Source organism: Diadema antillarum, unplaced genomic scaffold, assembly GCF_040938485.1.
Source record: "Diadema antillarum isolate AM-2024a unplaced genomic scaffold, OU_Dant_1.0 scf00000107, whole genome shotgun sequence".
NCBI lineage: Eukaryota > Metazoa > Echinodermata > Echinoidea > Diadematoida > Diadematidae > Diadema > Diadema antillarum.
Window position 1 is genome coordinate 758351 of NW_027270996.1, and position 21730 is coordinate 780080.

Consider the following 21730-nt stretch of genomic DNA (forward strand, 5'->3'; position numbering starts at 1 on the left):
TTTTGCCGGCAAGCCAGTCCTCTCTATACTGCGCATATTGCGTACGTGCATGCAAACTGCAAGGCAAGTTTTCCTTAAATATGAAACACCGCGCCAAAAAAAAAAAGAGTTTTCTCAGATACACTGTATTCCGTTGCATCAAGTGAAGACAGTTTAACAACCCAAACTGTAATATTGATTTGATTTTGTTCTTCTGTTTTGTGAAGGTTTTTTTTTTTAACTTGGGGGGGGGGGGGGGATATTGAGAATGAGCTGTACCGCACTTTGCAATCATCGTCAGAAATAACTACATGATCGACAAAGAGGGCGCTTGTTCTATGTTGATATATTTACATGCTACACTTCACACACCTCGACATGCCACCTTTTCCTTGTTTGGTTGTCGAGTTTTGAGGTCGATGAATTTATAGCACTGTTCCTCATCGATTTGTATCAATTCGAAGAATGCAATGGAACTATATGGGGATAACGTAATGCAAAAAAAAAAAATGTGCAAAAGACATCAGCTGTGCAGCTGTTCGGGGCCTAATGCCCGACAAGTTGCGACTTACAGCTGATGTGCGACGAATCAAATTCATGGGGAATTAGCTTTTTTTTCAGACTCGCTTGCTTCTTCGGTCGTTCCTGGCGCTAGAACTGCTATCGTGTCGGTGCAGTATTCGATGATCGCGTTGGGGTGTTTACAAGAATTACATAGACAAACTGTGTTTTGTCGCATGAATGTGTGCAGATTATACACTGTGGTAGATACAACGGGGTACACAAGAACGGTTTGAGGCATTAAAAACAACAAGAACAAGAACAACAACAACAACAACAACAACAATAGATTAACAGTAGCCTGAAGAAAAGCTATCGCTTCTGGCTCCTCTGGGCATTTTTGCCCATAATCCTTGACTTTTGCCGGGTCAGTGTGATGAAAACATACTTACCATTATGTAACGTTTGGAACGTTACAACTGTAGGGTCACTTTTTGTAAGTGTGATGCGTATACTCATGTGGTATCAACGAGTATTAATGTGTGTTTGCCAGTAATCATTCTTTGAAGGAAACGAATGTGACTTTGTCTGATGCGTATTAACTATTTCTGACAGCAGTAACCTCTCGGTTTATCTATTACTAAACATGGACTACAGAAGATGGTATAAGATTTTCAAATATGAATGTACTGTGCTACCAACAAAATTGAAAGGTATCCAATAATGTGCAGTTAATGCAATATTATCTTAACTTTTAATCGGCATGGCCTGCATGTGCTTGCAAGTTCAAAATTAAGTTCTCAAAGGGAGAACCCAAATGCATTGTGTTTTCGTTCCATCTATCATCTATCCATCTATCTATCTATCTATCTATCTATCTATCTATCTATCTATCTATCTATCTCTGTCTTTCTCATGCCTTCTGATTTTCTAATGATTAAAACCAATTTCATCCGACAACCCTCGTACCTTCATCTCAATTTCATATCCATGAAGCAACATGACATAATCAGTATCTACAGCCGCGTGGAGTCCAGGTTTGGATTTCTTTCTGTGTGATGAAATAATCATGTGAGAGTTCGATAGAATCTCCCGTCGACGGTGTGCAGCAAACCTGGGGCTGTATTATAAAGCTGTTCGTAAAGTAACGAACGACTTACGAGCGACTGGTGATCAGTTCTTGTGCAGAATTATGGAAATTCTGAAAGGTATAGCACATCAGAGCTGATCACCAGTCGTTCGTAAAGTTGTTCGTAACTTTACGAACAGCTTTATGAAACAAGGCCCTGGATGATCGGGTGAGGTGCGGTGATCACTAAGCTCTGCAGGCCAGGCATAGAACGTCACTGAGCCTTGGTGAGATAAAATTTGATCAGAGGCTGCTTACAAATGTTTTGGTCGACTATGCAATATCTATACGGACTCGGCTCCGTTGCCAGAGTTGCAAAAGGTCGTTAGTCGTATGTGTGAATAAACTAAGATTGGTGCAAATGAAAAAAAAAAGAGGAAAAGGAGTTCCTTATCATCTCTGTACTTGCTCGGCGTTTAGGGTCAATGTTACCACAAAGCTTTGGCTCGCTGGAAAAAAAAACAACAACCAAGATATTAATATATCTGCGGATTTTTTCGTTTTCTTTTTAGTTTGTTCTTTGGCGGGTTCATTTCTGTTTCTAAAGGTCTAAACGTTTATGCCCTAATCATATCGTAAATGGCATAAGTGTAATAACAGCAACGCATTTGAGAACATAATTATGCAAATGAAACTGCTCTGCGGATGCCGCGCCTACGCACAGTGGCAGCTCTCCAATGGACTGAATAGTCGATTCATGAAATACCGTATCGAGTGACAAAATACATAATTCCTCAGTACAAACAACACAAAAAATCCTGTATGCGGCTACTGATGTGCGTTTGTGACAATTGGCAAAAGGGTCAAAGGTCACTTGCTGGTATTGATTGTGACGTAAAAACAACTTTGCTTTTCATGTGACTAATCATTATCCGAGTGGGTCTTTCATAATCGTTCTTGCCACCTTTTCTCCGTTAATTCTGCTGATCTTGTTATTTTCTTTCTGAAGACCCACGATGTTCAAATGAAATTTCGGGAACTAGAATCTGTGCTGACTAATATTGTCGGAAAGTCTATCTCAAAATCGAGTGGTTTCTTGTGTAATACTTTACATTCCATCATATTCTTTTTTTATTTTGTTTCTATCCGAAACCTCTTAAATTATGACTGTAAGATCGGCTGCCTACGTGTATATAGTGTTACGAGAAAATATTTTTGTACATATCATTATATTGATTACTTAGTAGTGTGTAGATGCAAAGAACGTGAAATTTTAACACAGAGAGATATAGAGGAACGAATTTCTGGGCTACTCTTGCACATGTAATGCAATATAGGCAATAGGGAAAATAATACGTGTAAAATGAACGAGCAGCACTCTTACTAAATATCGTATGTATTGAGACTTACTATATAGACTATTTAAAAACGAAGAAGCCTTTAAATGTATTATATTGATACACATGCAAGATACAAAAGTGTCAAATTGTAACAACGAATAAAACGAAATCGAATATATTGTTTAATCATTGTCAAAAAATGGTCTTTTCTTTGTGAAGCGTATTCGTCATCTCTCGCTGTTAACATCCCTTCCTCCCTCTCTTTCTTCCTCTCTCTTTCCTCTGTATGTCTGTATATGATTTTTTATTGTTTTATTTGGCGGTGCTGAACACAAGAGTATACTCACACCCCTCTCCACGTTTCCAAATGCGACGAAAACGGCGAAACATAATAATTACTGATTGATAATTGATTACCGATTATTGATCACCGATGATTGATGGATAAAAGTCAAACGTTGAAGGTCACACTTGTGAGATGGGTATTATAGTCGCTCACCTCACTGGTCCTAGCTTGTCCAAAATTCCTTCCGGACAGATTGAAAATAACGCACACTTCACGATTATCAGTTTTCTAGTTTTGTATTCTTCTTTATTCAACCACTTCTCAGACTCATCATAAGCAGAAATTCATTCATTTGAAACAAATAAAGCATAAGGCGTTATACATATCGCTACCGTCATTCGACATATGACATTAACTTGGTTTTTGTTTTTGTTCTTGTTTTTGTTCTTTTTTTCTCGTTATACATCAAGATTTGGTCTATAAAATAGCGCGTTACGCAAGACCACTACCGAACTAACCCCAAACCTTACCAAGTTTACAGGATAGATAATTGTGGTAGATTGCATGTCATATCTCTATTTTTGTTTTCTTTGTGTGTGGAGGTCTCTCGCAATACTCTAAAATCTATATCCTATTATGGCTCATCAATATTATGAGTATGACACTTTAGAACTTCTGCTTTTGAGGATGAAGGCCAATGAGGCCTACAAAAGTATGAGTATTGCAATCAATCAACCCTTTAATTTGCATTCAACCTTTGCCACAAAAGCAATCTCCCCTAATTGTGGTGACGATGGAGATGATCGCACTATAGTAGTAGCCCTAACACCGTGCATGAATGTAATCTCGCCAAATAATTACACTCTATACGTCCAGTTTTAGAAATACATAACTACGGCGACGATTACATTCGTCTGATGATTCATTCAAGACATAAGTGTCACCCAGTGGCAGAAAAATAAGTTTGTATTTACATTGAATAGGCCTTACACAATAGGTATAATTATTATATAACATCGAACGCCATCCCGATTTTCATGACCTCATGGAAAGTAATGTAACTGAATACTCTATCAACCACACCCGTTGTCTCGGGAATATTGAGCAGATCGCGTCGGAGTCAAATTAAAGACCTTAAGTCACATGATTACTATTACTGTTTTGTTCTAAAACAATGTAACGTGTCTGACTGCAAAAAAAAAAAAAACAACAACAACAACAAACAAACACAAAAAAAAGCTTAAGGAGCAAAGTCTAAAGTGTCGCGTATGCAATATATTGATCAGTGCAAAATCACAAGAACGCAAACACGCTAACTTTGTACAATCTACCAGCAAAATCAGCAATAAATACAACAACAACAAAAATGTTTGAATTATCACATTGATGCATATGTAGGGTTCAATTGTATAAAAAAAAAACACCCTACCGTTCAAATATTTTGCAATAAATCCGCAATATAAGGAGATATCACTAAGATTCTCGATAAACCATTACGGTGGCGGCTTATTCTAGAAACGGTTCTTAAAGAAACTATTGTTCACACTTTTGGTATATTTAACAATAATTAACATTGATAATTCTGATTAACATTTTCATGTTGGTTATCTTTATTCCTGACTGACATTTTATAACTACATACAATGTATTTAGAAGCACAAAGTTGTTTTTTTTTTTCATCTGCAAATTCTAGCAACGATACTAAAATTGGACATGGCAAGATCGGTCATCATCACATGAAGAAACCAAGCAAAAATAAAATCATGTGCCGGTATATATTTCATTTCAATTTCTCGAATTTCATTGAGCTGGTGTGAGGTTAGTTCCTAAATAGTTATTCATGCAAACGTGGCGTTATTCTACAGACGACTGGAAGCTTGAAAGTGGCTCAAAATGTCCAGATAATCAACTTGTCATGTCGAAATCCAGTAGGAAGGAGATCTTGTAGAAGAATCATTGATCAGAATTGGATCCCATCGTTTCTACATTCTGTGGAATAAATCACTACAGATGACAAGATCTCGGATCTAGTCATGTCAACACACTGTAGAAGAGAAAATCAGATGACAAGATTATAGAATCCATCATGTTTGTATACATCAATTTCAAGAGAAGATCAGGTGACACGATATTGTCTAACCCGTACAAATAGAGGAGCAGATTACAAAATACCGGATCTTGCCATGTCTACATCCTGTACAAGAATGATCAGGTGACTATTGATCTCTGATCCCATCATGCCTAAATCTTGTAGGAAAGATGACCAGATGACTAGAGCTTGGATCTTGCCATTTCTACATCCATTAAAAGAGATCATCAGATGACAAGACCAAAAATCTGGTCGTGGCTACATCCTTTACAAAAGATGGTCAGATGGTTATAGATTAAAAACATGTCATCTGATCATCTGTATTCGTGCGGACGTATTCGACATAACGAGATCTTAGATCTCATCATCTAATCATCTGTTCTATACGGAATGTTGACTTGACGAGATCCGAAATCTTGTCATTTAGTCATATCTAGATATGACGATATAAAAGATCTTGTCTTGCTTGTGGTCTGATCATCGGTGATCTATCACTTGGTCAACTCACCTCATCTAATAGCCATTTAGTCTCAACCCACAAGGTCTAATCCTGTTTCGTCTACAACCAGTTCGTCTAATGACCATTTAGTCCAGTTGCCACATAGCCTCATTACCAGTTGGCCTACTTCTATAACTTCCACAAGATCTGAAATCTTGTCATCTCATCATTTTCCCGACTGTCCACATGGCGAGTTGATTTACTTGGACATCTGGGTGGCACTTTTAAGCTTCCATACACACGGGTTGCAAAAATCGGGGATACGAAGATCCAAGGGGCACTCATTGAAAGGGGGTTGTAAAGGTAATTCAAAACATCCCCCATCCATCGATACTTCCCCTTTTACTAAACAATCTGTAGGCACATTATACAAGCCAACAAAGAACTACTATCCGATTTGGTATTCTAAAGATTTCCATCATGTTGCATACGTGTATCCTTTTCAAAAACACGGATTGGTACCATTCAAACTTCTATTTCATCACGTTATTTTGTTTGTTGTTGGAATCATACACAAGTCAGCATATCACTAGAAATACGGGGGGAAAAGCTACTTCTCGTCAACATTTGGTCAGTGGAGTATGAAGTACAAAATCAATAGAAAATGACTGTTGAGAAATGTGCGCGAGAATGACCGCGTGTATTAATTATTGTGGACCTCTCAGATCTGAGACATCTAAAATGCTGGCAGTCTTTCGCAAACACACATAATGACACACACACACACACACACACACCTATACGTAATCACATGCGTACAAAATTAAAAAAAGACAATTGTTACAACAAGCCTATCAACCCTGCGACTGGGAGTCGAACTTTGCAGCATAATATCTATGAGTCCGGAGCGACATCCACAGCACCATGCCAGCCTATTGTGCTATACAGCAACGTGCTCACGATTTCAAAAAGTAATCCCCAGTCACGTCGTCCCCAGTAGGATCTTTGAACCTTTCCGCAGCCAGCTTTCTCGACTTCTCGCTGGTCTGATACCGGAGGTGCGGTCTTTCCGAGTCCACCGCCTCTTCAACCACATCGACGATTTCGGACGCCGTCTGCGCCCCGCCGGCGACCGTCAACATGGTCTCCCTGCGCTTCCATATCATCCTGTACATTTCGCGCGTTTTTTCGTCCACCCTCGGATCGTCCATTTGCTCGCGGAGAACGTCACTCACATCTGGATTGGTCAGGACGTCGGTCTCAACAGGTCCTGGTTGCACGTTGCTTACCCTGCAAGAGAGGGAGAGGGGGAAGGATAGAGAGAACAATTATGATGGAATAATGGATAACATACATTACTAGTGTACCCTACCATACAAACTTGTTCCTAACTAGCAAGAGTGAAAAGAAGCAATAGTGTGCGTAATAAGAATCATTACTTCAGTATTCTAAATCGCGACCTTTATAACAATAATCATCGTAAAAGAAAGAAAGATATTATTCAGAGGGTAGAGGTGCAGGTGCGATTTTCTTCACTTTGTCTCCCTCTACCAATTAAACTCGCACCTGAACCCTCACCCATCTGAATAATATCTTTCTTTCTTTCATTTAACATGCCTTGTCCGCCTTGGACTACTTAACATAGCAATGTCGATATTTCGGAGCTTGGGTATTATTTTTTGTTCCATGTTCATCGTGTCACTGCCGGCAACCAGGGACAGCCTGGTGGTAGTGTCGCTGCCTGAAAAGCAGTAGATGACAGGTTCGAGGATGTGTCCCACTGGTTCTTTTTTTTCGAATTGTTCGTTAATTTACAGATCAGCAGTTGCGATCTTAACAAAGTGAAGAAACTCGCAACTGAATAATCATCGTGATATTAAGGTGATGAGTAACTTTATGACAGAAGTAGCAGCGGATGTAAGATAGTTCCTGTAATATTGCTACTGTTGTCATGGATGCGTACGCTCTGTGTATTATTACGCATATGATTATCTACTGAATTTAACTGGTGAGAAACTTTCGCAAAGACGTGAAGTGGCCGATAAGTTGGTATAAGGGCAACATTATGTCAGTATTGAAAGTTTCGTTCTTACCAAACGTTGGAATGCCGCAGGGACATTGCTAAGCATTCAGAGAACCCCTCGAGCGCAAACTTGGAAGACCCGTACATGTCGTAAAACATCACGCCTATAGGAAAACGTAGACGATGAGAGAATAACGTCATTTTTCATTCACTGTGGCCTTATTTATCAAGAGCAGCTTAGCGTTGAAGTATAAACATTGATCCCTAATAGTCCCTTCTCCCCGGCCGTCATTTTGATGACCTAGAGGTGCTATAGATGGAGCGGCAACTCTTGGTCATCCATGCAAACATGTTTGGGTTCTACCAACATTCATCCACGTTTGGCACCACTCTAACTTCCAAGACAACATTTGGAAACAAAGAAAAAGTTTCCCTTTTCTTTAAGTTACAAGCTGTACTTCAGCGTATTTTTTTTTAATGGACTACTGGAATTTGTTAAGAACCGTTTAGGAAAGAATTCAAAGTTATACACATGTATTTCTGCTGTCCTCGTAATGCGCAAATCTGAAATGAAAATTTGGTCCTCTCAAAGACTGAATATTTTTCCGTATTGCGCGGTTGATAAGTCACATTGCTTGATTACACGTAAAAATATATATATTGCTACCACCATGACCACGGTGAATACATTATTCCAACACTCAACAAAGGTTTCTCACCCATAATTCCCGCCAATGAAGATATGTTAACAATCCGACCCGACCTCCGTCGCTTCATGTGCGGAATCACTTCCTGGGTCATCCGAACGACTCCGAAGAAATTGGTGTCGTACATCTTCTTGAAAGTAGAAATGCTCGTCACTTCGGCTATACTCATACCGGAAATGCCCGCGTTATTCACTGACGGAATTAGAAAAAACAAACACACAAACAACGGTTTATAATGGTAAATGCAATTCAAATGACAATTTCACTATTAGGTGATCAAGTTGACCTTGATAAGATAAGTAGGGTCAATCAAAGGGGGCAGTCTCTCAAATCTATCATAAGGAGATGATGTATTTTTGAAGTTGGACAGTTTGGAATACTTCCACGTAACAATGAATTTTGAATAAAAATGGAGCAAGATGGCGTCTGATATTCCTCCGCAATACCTCATCATTCTTCCAATGTAAGAACATATTGATAATGAGAGACGACAGCTTCACATGACCAGATTGAAAGTTTGATGACACAGCCAAAATATGTTGATGGTGAAGTCAATAACTATAGTAAATATCAGAAGTACCTCCATACAGTACTTGAAAAAGTTTCGTTTAATCTTGGACCCCATAATACAGAACTTTCTCCAAGTAATTCTACATTGTGATACCAAATAGTGCAAATTTCATGACAATAGTACTGTGAACCATTGCCACAATATGGGGAAACAGTGAAATTTTGGCACCTTCTCTTCAACAAAATGATGTCACACAAAGTTGATTAAGGTCAGAAGGACTGAAAAACATAATGCCTCCGATGATTCATGGCGGAGGCATAAAAAAAGATACCATCGCTGAATCGTAACGATTGCTTAAAATGTCGATGGTACTGACATTTTTTTGTTGTCTTGAATTACTATTCTCGTGGCATGAGAACGAATTTCTAACTAAATTCCGTTGGGCACATGTATTTTGTAAGTGAAGTTCTTTTTTACTTTAAGTTGGCAATGTCCTCTTGAGGAAAGGATTGTTCATGTTCCAAATAGTATCATAAAAAAGTGATTATTGATAACACTTCATGTGCAAACGCAGGGTACAGTGTGCCTATGACATACCTAAAACATCTATTTGTCCGTGTGTATCCAAGATATGAGAGACCGTTTCCACGATCGTTTTTTCCTTTGTGACGTCAAGCTCTCGGATGAAGAGGGTTTTATTGAGGGCGTTCCCTGCCGCTGCTTCAAGTTGGTCTTTCTTGGACATGTTCCTCATGGTCGCGTAGACGATCAGCGGCTCCTTGGCGCGCTGGGCCAGTCGTTGAGCGGTCACCAACCCGATACCGGAAGAGCAGCCAGTGACGAGTGCTATTCGAGACGCCATGATTCTGGCAAAACAAGATTAATCTTTATCACAGAGAAAGTGTCCTTTCGTATGTCATGGTACATTTTTGTTTGAATAATTGAATTAATGAACATATGTACACACGCTCCACTCTCCACACCAAAGTGATGACCCCGATGCGATTGGGATTACGTGGTTAGAACAGCTCGATAAATGTCGGCCTATACCGGATGATCATAACAGGTCTAATAACGAATTCATTGTTGCAGGTATCTCAGCTCATGAAATAGCTCATAGCTGAGAAAAAACTAGAAAAGGGAATATTTTGCAGTTGTTCTTGCAGAGCCTCCCACCGGATGTAGGGGCCTATACACCCAATTCTTTGTTCTGCAAGTGAATCCTCATCACTGTTTGACCGCATGTGCACCGACAATAGCAGATAGGATCGTATCAGTGCAATTACCCCCTCCTCCCTCCCCCGGCAAAATGTTGGTTAGTGATATAAGGTTAGCGTAAAGATTAGGCTTCGGGTTAGGTTTAGGGTTAGAGTTTGGGTTAGGGTTAGGGTTAGGTTCAGGATTAGGTTCAGGGGAAGGGTCCGGGGTATTTTGCCCGATAGGATCATTGAAGCGCACGTACAGCCCACCGGAGCGGGATACCATGTTATCCATATCAGTTCCCCTCTATCTGGAGGATCCGCTCAAGCGCAAGGCGCTGACTTTGTGGGTAAGATGGCCTCCTTGACAGAACTTGTTTGCCAACTATCAATGAAGTCCTATTAGGCAACTACTGTTACGCAGCCGTTTATAGTGAAACGAGCGTCACCTCACTGCATTTCATATGCCGTAACAAAAGTTTACACCAAAAGGGGGGGGGGGGGAGGGGGAGGGCGGTCGCTCCGTGTTTGTCCATGCAGGTACACGTATATTACGTAGAAATGATTTGCCATTACATATTCGCAATAATCACAACATTGATGTATTCAAAGTGGAGCTAAGAAAGCACATTTTATGCTTAATTTACGAAGTAGTAGTTTGTTTATTTTACCATGTTTGTTTGTTTGTTTGTTTGTTTGGTTTATTTCTGCATTTTCTTTCTCCGAATACAATTGCAAATGAAAACAAAATGATACAGATACATACAAATCAATACAAAAAAAAATCATTTGCGTAACAACATTCAGTCTGAAGTGGCATAATTATGAATCAAAATAACATATTAAGGCTTACTGTATCTAATAACAAAGGAGAAATCAATACAGGGGACCGTCATCATAAGCAGAGCTTGACGTGGATGAGGCCCTATCTGAATATGTGATACCAATGTAATACAACACCAATTATATATGTACTCATAAAACTCTTAATCTTAATACACAAAACACATTTTGCTACAGAAAAAAAAACAGAAAAGAAAAATAGTGACTTGGCGCTTTAGAACAAGAAAAAAAAACAGCACGCAGCACTATTGACTGCTGCATGGTATAGTAGAGTATTGTTTCTACTCGTTGATTCCGATTTGCAGCATTTTCAATTTCACTTCTTTCAGGCGATTTGTGCACTTCTGTAGATTTGTATTATTGTTATTATTATCATTAGAATAAGGGTATATTTGATTTTTACATCCGAGGCTTTTTTAAAGGGGTATGTCTTTATTTTCTCTCTTTCTCTCTGGAATCCTAATTAGGAAATATCTTGAAAATCATAGGAAAGAAAAATATAAAATCCTGGAATCAAATTCCTGAAATCCACCCTATACATACAATGTAGCTTTGAAAGCTTATTCCTCAATGCAGGATTATTTCATTTCAGAAATAGGAAATTATAGGAGATTTTAGATTGAAAATTTTTGAAGTACCGGTAATAGAAACATTGGCACATAGACTGGAATGACAGCTTACCTGAGAAAAAAGGGGGTACGTTAAGCAATGTTCCGGATTTAGGGGAAGTCGGGATGGGGTGGGCGCCCGGTGGGGTCTCTAAAAGCCTGCGAAAAGCCCGCGAAAGGGGGGAGGGGTTCAGAAATTTTAACAATCCTGAGATATATGGGGGTGGGTGGTTTCAAAGGGAGGGAATGAGCATATAGGCGTATCCAAAATGATACTGAGTGAGGGGCAGGGGCTAAAAAGCCGTACTCACATAAAAGGACTAGGATTGATCAAGAGGTATACAACATGAAAGACGTCATATCTTTCTTGTGCATATATTTCATGAAATTTTCAAATGTGTCTTGCTAAGAGGCAGAAGGGGCATGAGTAAGACCAATAATGCAGGATATTGGTTAATAATTTGTTAATAATAATGGTAATAACAGCAATGATAATAACAGCAATAATAATAATGACAATAGTAAAAATCCATTGTATTATTTAGGAAGGATAGCATCTTTTGTGTAATTACCATTGCTCTTATACCAGAAGGTCCTCCTTATTATTACCCTTAAATTGCCAGGTACTAATTTAGACACCTGGGTCAAGAGGAACGTATAGTGGGTAAATTCTAAAAAGGCATATGTTTTCAATGGGAATGTTCATAAAATGGATTCATAAAATTACCTGATTAGGGTTTGATTGTAAGTTGTATATTTTTTCGGTCACTCTAATGAATATGAGAAAGGAAACTTACCAAAACCAAAATCAATGTCTTTTATTATTCCAGCGCCCCTTTCATTCTCTATCTGATCTGATCCCTATCTCTCTCCTTCTCTCTCTCCGGGGTACGACGGAATGAGTGATCTACCAATGAGTCACGTGAAAGGGGTGAACTGTAAAGATCTGCTACCTCGATAAAATTGGTACAGAGATGAGGTCATTTTCCATCGACCCTTATCATCCCGTGACGAGACAGCCGTGTGATGTCTGCACAGAAGGCCCATCGTTCTGTACACGAAGATATGCAGTGTATACATGATTGTTCCATGGAGCTTGTAGCTCCATGTTGTACGTATAGGCCGGCTGATTGTTGCGTCAGTGTGTTCATATGTAATGTTTCATGTACCATTATAGTCATACTATAATATTATGTATCTCAATGGCAGAGCTACCAAGTCTCACGCATTCTGCGTGAGACTCAAGCATTTAGGGTCTGTCTCACGATCTGACGCATGGCACCCATTTTTCTCACGCATCTGGTGAAGTCTGCAATTTGGGCCAAAAATAAGGAGCATATAGCTCGAAGGATTAGAGTGATAGTTGCAATTGAAGGTATATTTCCCTTTTGCCTTTCAAAATTAGTAAGCACCAGATCGCATCATTAAGAGCTAATAATTTAAAAAAGCTCCCTACCATGGGAGGGCATATGGAAAGGTTGTCTCTTTTAATACACACAGAACACGCGCGCGCGCACCCTGTGTTATAACCTATGGAGACGCACAAGCAAAACCCGACTTACTGTCATTAATGGAAAAATATCATAAAGTAAGTAATGTCCGTGGACTTGTGGCTAGCGGTTTACTAGTCTTAGGACATTTTTCTGTAGAATACTAAAATTAGAAGATAAATGGACTTCTAATAACGTCGGACTGGCTGCTCAAAAACAGCTTTGTGAGTTCACTTCAAAATAACTGCCCCATAGGATTGTACACACTTCCTGAAGTATTCGCCGTGTGATGCAGTGATACCTCCCTATTTGAGAGGCTCTATCTCCGCAACCGAATGGCACATGAAGCTGTGGCTTCTACCATATTACGCGCCAAAAAATTCTCTATCCTATATGTCAAACTCATTGTGATTGGATTACAGGTCTTGTCGGAATTGGCAAAAAACTGAGAAGGTCCCGTCCTCAATCCAATCACAATCAGCGACACAGAGAAGCTCATTATCTATGAAACCCGACGTCACTGTTTATTCGTGGCTGCATTTGGACGAGTTATGATTTCATATACCTTGAGTTATAACGTAAATTGGATATGTATTTCTCATTTCTAAGTTTCCTGAAGTCAGCGGTGAGCCCTTGTATTAACTGACCACCTACTGTACCAGTTATGACTTTATATGTTGCTGAGAAGATATAGAAAACGGGAATTTTCTTCTTCGATGATGTTCGATGATCATATCTTTCTCGGCAAGCACATATACGCAGAGTGCACCATTGTGTAATGGGGGTGAACGTGCCCAGGTAACCGCGAGTGGAGCATGAAGCACAGTGCAGTGCAGTGCCGGTGGAACTGGCAGTGGTCAACATTCCAACATGATTGTGAATCTACACTACATTAGCTTTCAGTTTCTATTTGTGCATCTTTTAGAGTGTACTTGGGTTTTGCTATTAATTTACTGAAGTTGCTGCACATGACCAGAAAGCGACTGTCAGCAATATAAGATTGATACCTCAGTGAGTGTGTGCGTATATATGTGTGTGTGTGTGAGTGTGTGGTCAGTTAAAAAGCAGATAATGTAAACTATTTCATGAAAAGCATGTAATTCATGTTGTCAATGTAGATTTAACCCATATAATGCTATATTCATGACTGCCCCTATGTTGTTTCCGCAGCATTTTACCCATATTCGACAATGGACCAGTCCGTATCACTGCTGTGTGCACGACGTGTGTGGCAGACCGTGTAGGATCATGAATAATTCAAAGCGAGCACCTTGGCGTTCTGTGTGTGCGGGCAGCGTGCACTCTCAGCTGTAGAATGATTTTAGTAGACTTTTGGCCAAAAACCTTTCCATATGGGACACCCTCCTCGTTCGCGCGCGCATGCGCGCGAGCGCCGAGACGCCGAGTCATAAAAATCTCACTCATAAAAGTTTTTTGAACTTGGCATCTCTGCCATTGTCACGCAATGGAGACTAGTACCTCCTTGTTCATGATTATACTGTCTGTACTGCTCATATATACGTAGTCATGTGCACCGGCGGAATTCCGACGTGGGAAACGGAAGGGCGAAGGTCGCCAGCATGGCACGTGTTTCGCATGTATACATCAATATTTAAGCGGTGGAATCTGTGACCGTGCACTCAACATACTAGCAATGTGGATTTGTTTGTTTGTGCTTGTTCATTTCCATCTGAGAAGATGGCTGGATAGCCCATATTCAGCTATGAAGCTGGTCTTCCATGGGGTCCAGTTGGATGAGAGGTGGAACCACTTCACCGGGTTAAACACCCTGCTCTTTGCAACGGCGTAAATCCGTACTGAGGAGGGGGGGGGGGGGGATGGTCACCATCACCACGATTACAAGCCCATAACCGGACCGGCGCAGCCTTGGGGGGGGGGGGGGGGGGGAGAATCTTGGTGCCCCCCCCCCCCCCCCACACGCACACTTTACAGGGATCGGATGTCCCACTCTTTTGCATGAAATATAAAGTGGGAGGAAAGTGGCAGCAAAAATATGAAGACTTTTTCTTCTTGTTGTTGCTTTTTTTTTTTTTGCTTGTCAGATGACTTTCGGCGGAAAATCAGACCTTAAAAGTATGAAGACATTTTTTGTTTTTGAAATATCTGTGAGAGGGAGCGGAGCGACCGAACGGGGGGGAGGGTGTGTATGGGGGGGGGGGGTATCCCTCTCCCACACGAGGAAGATTTTGCATTTTCAGACCTGAAATTGAGCGATCTGGTGCACACTTTTGGTGAAATTTTTGTTTTGTTTTTCTTTAAAAAAAACCCAATAGAAATTGAAATATTCACAATATATTATTGAATGACTAAATCGTGGTATTTCAGCTCTTGCTCCGCCTGTTCGACATCACTGTGAAGGCCTACTAAATAGTGGGGCCTATCACCGGCGTAGACAGGATTTGATCTTAGGGGGAGCGGTTATGAGATTGTGAGGGAGCGAAGCAAGCGAGGGGGGGGGGGAGGGTATGGTAGGGGGTTTCCCCCTCCCACGGTGAAATCTTTTTACATTGAAAATTTTGACATTTTACAGTCCAAAAACTGCCGTTTGTAGCTATATTCTTCGCTTTGGAAATTAAAGGGGGGGGGGGGCGCACCGGGCGCAACTGTTGTCAATCACTGGCAGCAACATCAGGAGAATGGCATAGCGATTAAATGCGAGCGAGCTTGAAAATTTCGACATAATACTTTTACAGTATAAAAACTGCCGTGTGTAGCTATACTTCTTCGCTTTGGAAATTAAGGGGGGCCCCACCGGGCGCAACTGCTGTCAATCACTGGCAGCAACATCAGGAGAATGGCATGACGATTAAATGCGAGCGCGCGGAGCGAGCGAGCTTGAAAATTTTGACATTTTACAGTCCAAAAACTGCCGTTTGTGGCTGTATTCTTTTGCTTTGGAAATTAAGAGGGGGGGGGGGCGCACCGGGTGCAACTGCTGGCAATTACTGGCAGCAACATCAGGAGAATGGCATAACAATTAAATGCGAGCGAGTGAAGCGAGCGAGCTTGAAAATGTTGACATTTTACAGTCCAAAAACTGCCGTTTTTGGCTATATTTTTTCGCTTTGGAAATTAAGAGGGGCGCACCGGGCGCAACTGCTGGCAGTTACTGGCAGCAACATCAGGGGAATGGCATAACGATAAAATGCGAGCAAGCGAAGCGAGTGAGCTTGAAAATTCTGACATTTTACAGTCCCAAAACTGTCGTTTGTAGCTATATTTTTCGCTTAGGAAATTAAGGGGGGGCACACCGGACGCAACTGCCGGCAATTACTGGCAGCAACATCAGGAGAATGGCATATAATGATTAAATGCGAGCGAGCGAAGCGAGTGAGCTTGAAAATTTTGACATTTTACAGTCCCCCAAACTGTCGTTTGTGGCTGTATTTTTTCGCTTTGGAAATTAAGGAGGCGCATCGGGCGAAAACTACTGGCAATTACTAGCAGCAACATCAGGAGAATGGCATGATGATTAAATGCAAGCGAGCGAAGCGAGCGAGCTTCAAAATTTTGACATTTTACAGTCCAAAAACTGCCGTTTGTAGCTATATTTTTCGCTTTGGAAATTAAGGGGGAGGGGCGCATCGGGCACAACTGCTGTCAGTCACTGGCAGCAACATCAGGAGAATGGCATGGCGATTAAATGCGAGCGAGCGGAGCGAGCGAGCTTTAAAATTTTGACATTTTACACTCCAAAAACTGCCGTTTGTAGCTATATTTTTCGATTTTGTTCGTCCCACTTTTATGGGGGGAACCATCCCCCCCCCCTCCCATCGACGCCTCTGCGTATGAGGGTGCTTTTGTTAAGTGAAAGATCTGCTGCACACTCTTTGATAAATTAGGGAAATATACGTCAATCTCAAAAGTGTACAAAGTCTATCGAAAGGGATCCTGTATAGCGGAGCTTTTTGCATGTTTATGATTGCAATACAACGATCTGGTGCATAGTTCTGGCGATATTTGGACAATTTTCCATTAAGAAAGTTCGAGATTTGTCCTCATCTCGGGAATTGCTTGGGGGGTAAATGATTTGTCTGCCTAAACACTTCCGTAGGGGCGGGGCAAATGCCCCTTTGCGCCTCCCCCCCCCCCCCCCGAGATAGATTCGACGCCCCTGATCTTCCCTGGGTATGCCCATAGATGTATCCTGACTGAGTCATCAGTCACTGTCGTTTCTCAGGAATGATTCAGGAAATGGAGGGGGTTCAATTATGGCGATATAGTTTTTGTTATTGTTTGTTTGTTTTCGTACATATTTTGCAGATGGTCCCCAGTTACTCGCGTCATAGCATGTTTACATGTAGGCCTATACTATTTGACGTTGTCAACGTCTGAGCCATACCTTACAGTGTATGTCGATGTTACTTTCTTCGCGAGCGAGCGAAGCGAGCGAGCGCTTGAGGAAATTATGTATACATTTTCCTACAAGATAGAATACTGTTCAGCTCTGTTACCTGTCTGAAGGCCGGCGTACAAACGTCATGCAATATGCCAAAATTGATGCAATCACATTTCTGCTTCCTCCATTTTTTTTCAAAATTCAGGGGGGATGATTGTACAGGCCACCCACCCCCCTCCTCCATTTCAGGGGGGGGGGATATATATATTGCCAACATCATGAGAAACATATAACTGCGGCTCGAGTTGGTTTAATAGTCACGGACAATGTGCGCATATTGGGAATACAATGCGTCGAGGGGCCACAGTCAAGGGCAGCGGTACATAATAGCCGGGTTCACACGTACACCAATTAGCGGGATGACGATCGCGATGCACATCCCGAGTTTTTTTGCGAGCGTCCACACGTACCAAATTAGCGGGATAGCGATCGCGATCGGTATCCCGCTAATTTGGCGAGCGTCCACACGTACCGAATTATCCCGCTAATTGCCGATAGGCATAACAGCAAAGCCTGCAAACTGGGTCACGCAGCGCCCTTCTCTATCACTGCCTGCGCGCACTTACCTTTGTCCATTGTCTTTTACGCGTCAGTGGTGTGGTTCGCGCGCTGTTGTTGTTGTGCTCCAAAGAGGTGTGAAGGACCTCTTCGCAGAGGCCTCGCTGTTGTGATCAGTGCCGTATATTAAGAGAGTCTGGCCAACTCTGTTTTCGGCTGATGTGTTTTGAAGCCTGTGATTGGTCAAAAGCTGGTCCCGTGATCTACAGGCGCCATGTCGTTACCAAAGTCAATCACGCGGGCGTGAGCAGAGTTCATACGCAGTGCCCATTGTTGAACATGCGCAGCTACGCGTTAATATTGCTTGCCTTTGGGACATCCCCAACATCACACCCCTTCGAAACCGTCTGGACCATCGATGGGAGAATTTTCGCCATCAAGAATGCGAACGGAAAGGAGGAGAAGCTATCCATCGACTCCGCGAAAGACCTGCGGAAAGTGGGCTGGACATTGGAGAAGATCAAGGACATCACTCGCCACTAGGAATGCGATGGCAACAAAGAAGAAGTGGACTTCTTATCGATAAGTAACTTAACTGATTCATCATTTCCATCTGATATTCAAATACTAGGTCTAAATGTGTGTGGTTTGCATTCTAAACTTGAATTGGGTATATTGTCTGAAATTTTTTAACCCATCTGCATACTTTGATTAATTAACCACATACATACTCAGTCAAGATTTTCATTCATACATACATGCATCTTTTCTATTGTTGTTTTTACTGCTGATTGTAAATAATGTATATAGTTTATCAAACGCATTTCGTTCAAGAATTTCGCCAATCATATCAAATGTATATTATCTACTGTGCTTTGCTGTTGATTTGTAAATAATGTAAATAGTAGTTATAAATTGTATTTTTCTTCGTTTTCGTGTTATCACTCTGTGCCATGATTTGATTTTCCCCAATACTCTATATTTGAGTGACATGGGAAAATAAAAAAAAAAACATTGTCAAACATTGTCAAACATTGTCATTGTCAGTCACGGTGCAGTGTCCTTGCCGTTGTCTATTTTAGTGAAGTATACGAAAGATATTTTGATATCTTACTGCGATAAACTGAAAATTCGTCATGCCTTCCTGCGCAGCATGGCGTTGCGCTAACCGATCGACCTGGCTCAAGTGTAATGATGCACCGCTTTCCGTAAGATCCAAAAACGAAGGAAAGAAGTGATAAATTAGAGTGTGACCGAAAAACTATATGAATTTTTTTTCTTTGGATTCCTCGCGGTGTCTCTCAGACTATCCAAGTTTTTATTCACATTAAGATTGTATGTCACCTCTATGACGTACGAAGTGTCGCCTGAGGCATTTGTCTGTCCTTCATTCGTAATCAATTTTGTTGAAACCATTGGCCACGAAACTTGACATGATTGTGTGCATGTGGGAGTGGACGAAGTTTTTTTAGCATATAACATTTGTGTAAGCATGCTCAAAGTGAACCGTCAAAATCATAATGGTTAAAATCTTAAAATACTGCCATTTCCCCCATATCTGTATACAATTTCTGAAGGTGAGCACATGTATTTCCAGACGAAACTTACTGCCCGACCTTGATTCTCTTGTGATTTTTTTTTGGGGGGGGGGTGGGGGGTGGGGGTGGGGTTGGGGGTCATGGGAGGTGGCAAAGGTCAAGGATCGATGTCGGGTAAAATGTTAAAATTCTACTATCTGTTGTTGAAATATTATTACCCAGTTCATCTCTACCTTGGAGATTATACCCAATGCACAAATTTAAAACCAAACGCGGTATTTGCATGTCACCATTCGTACACAATGACGCATGGGGAAAGATTTTGGCCATGATGGTCAAAGGTCAAGTGAAAATACTAAAATGACAGTAATTTCCGCAGATTTGTGAAATAATCGCTTAAAGTATTGCTCATCAACTTACGAGTGAAAAAATGCTCAAATTCCTTAATACTTCTCTTTTAAATAAAACTCATCCATTTACACCTAGTTCAAGGAAAGTAAACACTCGACGCATTAAATTTTGTGACAAATTTTTCTGCCAATAATATGTGAAACTGTCGTGTAACATTGTCAAGGCGTACTCTACATCTGCTAAGAACAATGTAATATGGCGGAGGTATACCGGTCGCCATTTGGACATTTTCATTTTTTAAAACTCATTTCATATCCAGTCAATGGTCCTGATCATAGTTTATATTTGGTATGGATGTCACTGAGGATATCCCTCATGATTATCATGTTATCCAGGTATAGATTGTGCTTGTTCAATTGTTCAATTACAGGTGTTTTTTTTTTTGGAAATTATTTTTAAACAATTTGAGATCATTTTATGACATATTACCATTATGATTACGCACTTGCCGATGACTTTTCATGTTGTATATACATTGTACATAGGTGTATTCCTCTTGAATTAGGGCCTACTTATACTAGTAGGCCTTCATGTCAGTTTATGGTACTAAATATAGGATGGTAATTGATGGTTATTTATGTGCGAAACAGTAAAACTGTGAAATCCGTCTATCGTCTGTGCACAGTACAGCTAGAATTGTAAATATATATACATTGTATCATTTTGTTGTACAATATTCTTGTTCCCTGGACAACTTGCTAAATAAACAATATAGCATAGGGGGCCTACAGTCTAGTGAAAGTTTACGACACGACATGCTGTGAATTCTTCTTTTATTTATACAGCAATAATTTATCATATTTATATTCAGGAATTATGTCCTTTAAACAGCTTCCCTATTAAGTTTATATACCTGTGTGCTTGTGTCTATTTGAATGTGTAAAAATGATTGATTGTTGGCTTTGTTCAACATGGATGGAATGAATGAATGTCCCTCCCCCAACCTACACCCTTTCTCTCTCCCTCTCTCTCTCTCTATAAAAAAAAAAAAAAAAAAAAAAAAAATCAAGCAACACAGTGCCTTGCGCCTTTGGGACGCCTGCGCGCGCTAACCCCAAAGCGCACACGCTAAAACCATAAGCGCACTGTACGCTGGGTAACGACATGGCGTTCAATTTATGAGTTGGCCAGACTCTCTTAATATACGGCACTGGTTGTGATGTGCGCATTGCATGATGGGATATAAAAACTCGAGATTCTAATCCCGACCGTTCACACGTACCAGCGCGGGGCCAATTATCCCGCTAATTGACGAACCAGCGCAAGATTTCTTGGGATTAGCATCGCGATGCTTATCCCGCTAATTTTCGGGTTTTTTCTGTCCACACGTGCAAAAAACTCGGGATGACGATCGCGATGCAAATCTCGAGATTTGTATCCCGCTAATTGATGTACGTGTGAACCCGGCTAATGCAATGTACATGTACATCTATCCCAGGGGAGGTTTACAACACGCGAACCATCGCTGTCTTCACGAACGTATACAACTGTATACAATAGCAGAGCTACCAATTCTCACGCATTGTGAGTGAGACTCAAGCATTTAGGGTCTGTCTCACGATCTCACGCATGGCACATATTTTTCTCACGCATCGGGAGCATAGCTTAAAGGATTAAAGTGAGAGTTGCAATTGAAGGCATATTTCCCTTTTGTGTTTCAAAGTAAGTAAAAAATAGTCACTTACGTAAGCACCAGCTTGCACTATTAAGAGCTAAAAATTGTAAAAGCGCCCTATCGTGGGAGGGCGGACAACCTCATCCCACACCCTTCCCTCTCTC

The 21730-nt window shown here is 40.9% G+C and overlaps 1 protein-coding gene across 1 annotated transcript; it reads right to left on the reverse strand.

Moving 5' to 3' along the window:
* Positions 1 to 6599: 6599 nt before the first annotated feature.
* LOC139719184 (retinol dehydrogenase 8-like) lies at positions 6600 to 9807 on the reverse strand. The gene is made up of 4 exons (XM_071630616.1): positions 9542 to 9807; positions 8446 to 8625; positions 7797 to 7890; positions 6600 to 6993 (listed from the first exon to the last, which is right to left on the reverse strand). The coding sequence occupies exons 1-4, from the start codon at positions 9804 to 9806 to the stop codon at positions 6660 to 6662; spliced, it is 873 nt and encodes a 290-aa protein (XP_071486717.1). The 5' UTR covers position 9807; the 3' UTR covers positions 6600 to 6659.
* Between the last annotated feature and the right edge of the window lie 11923 nt (positions 9808 to 21730).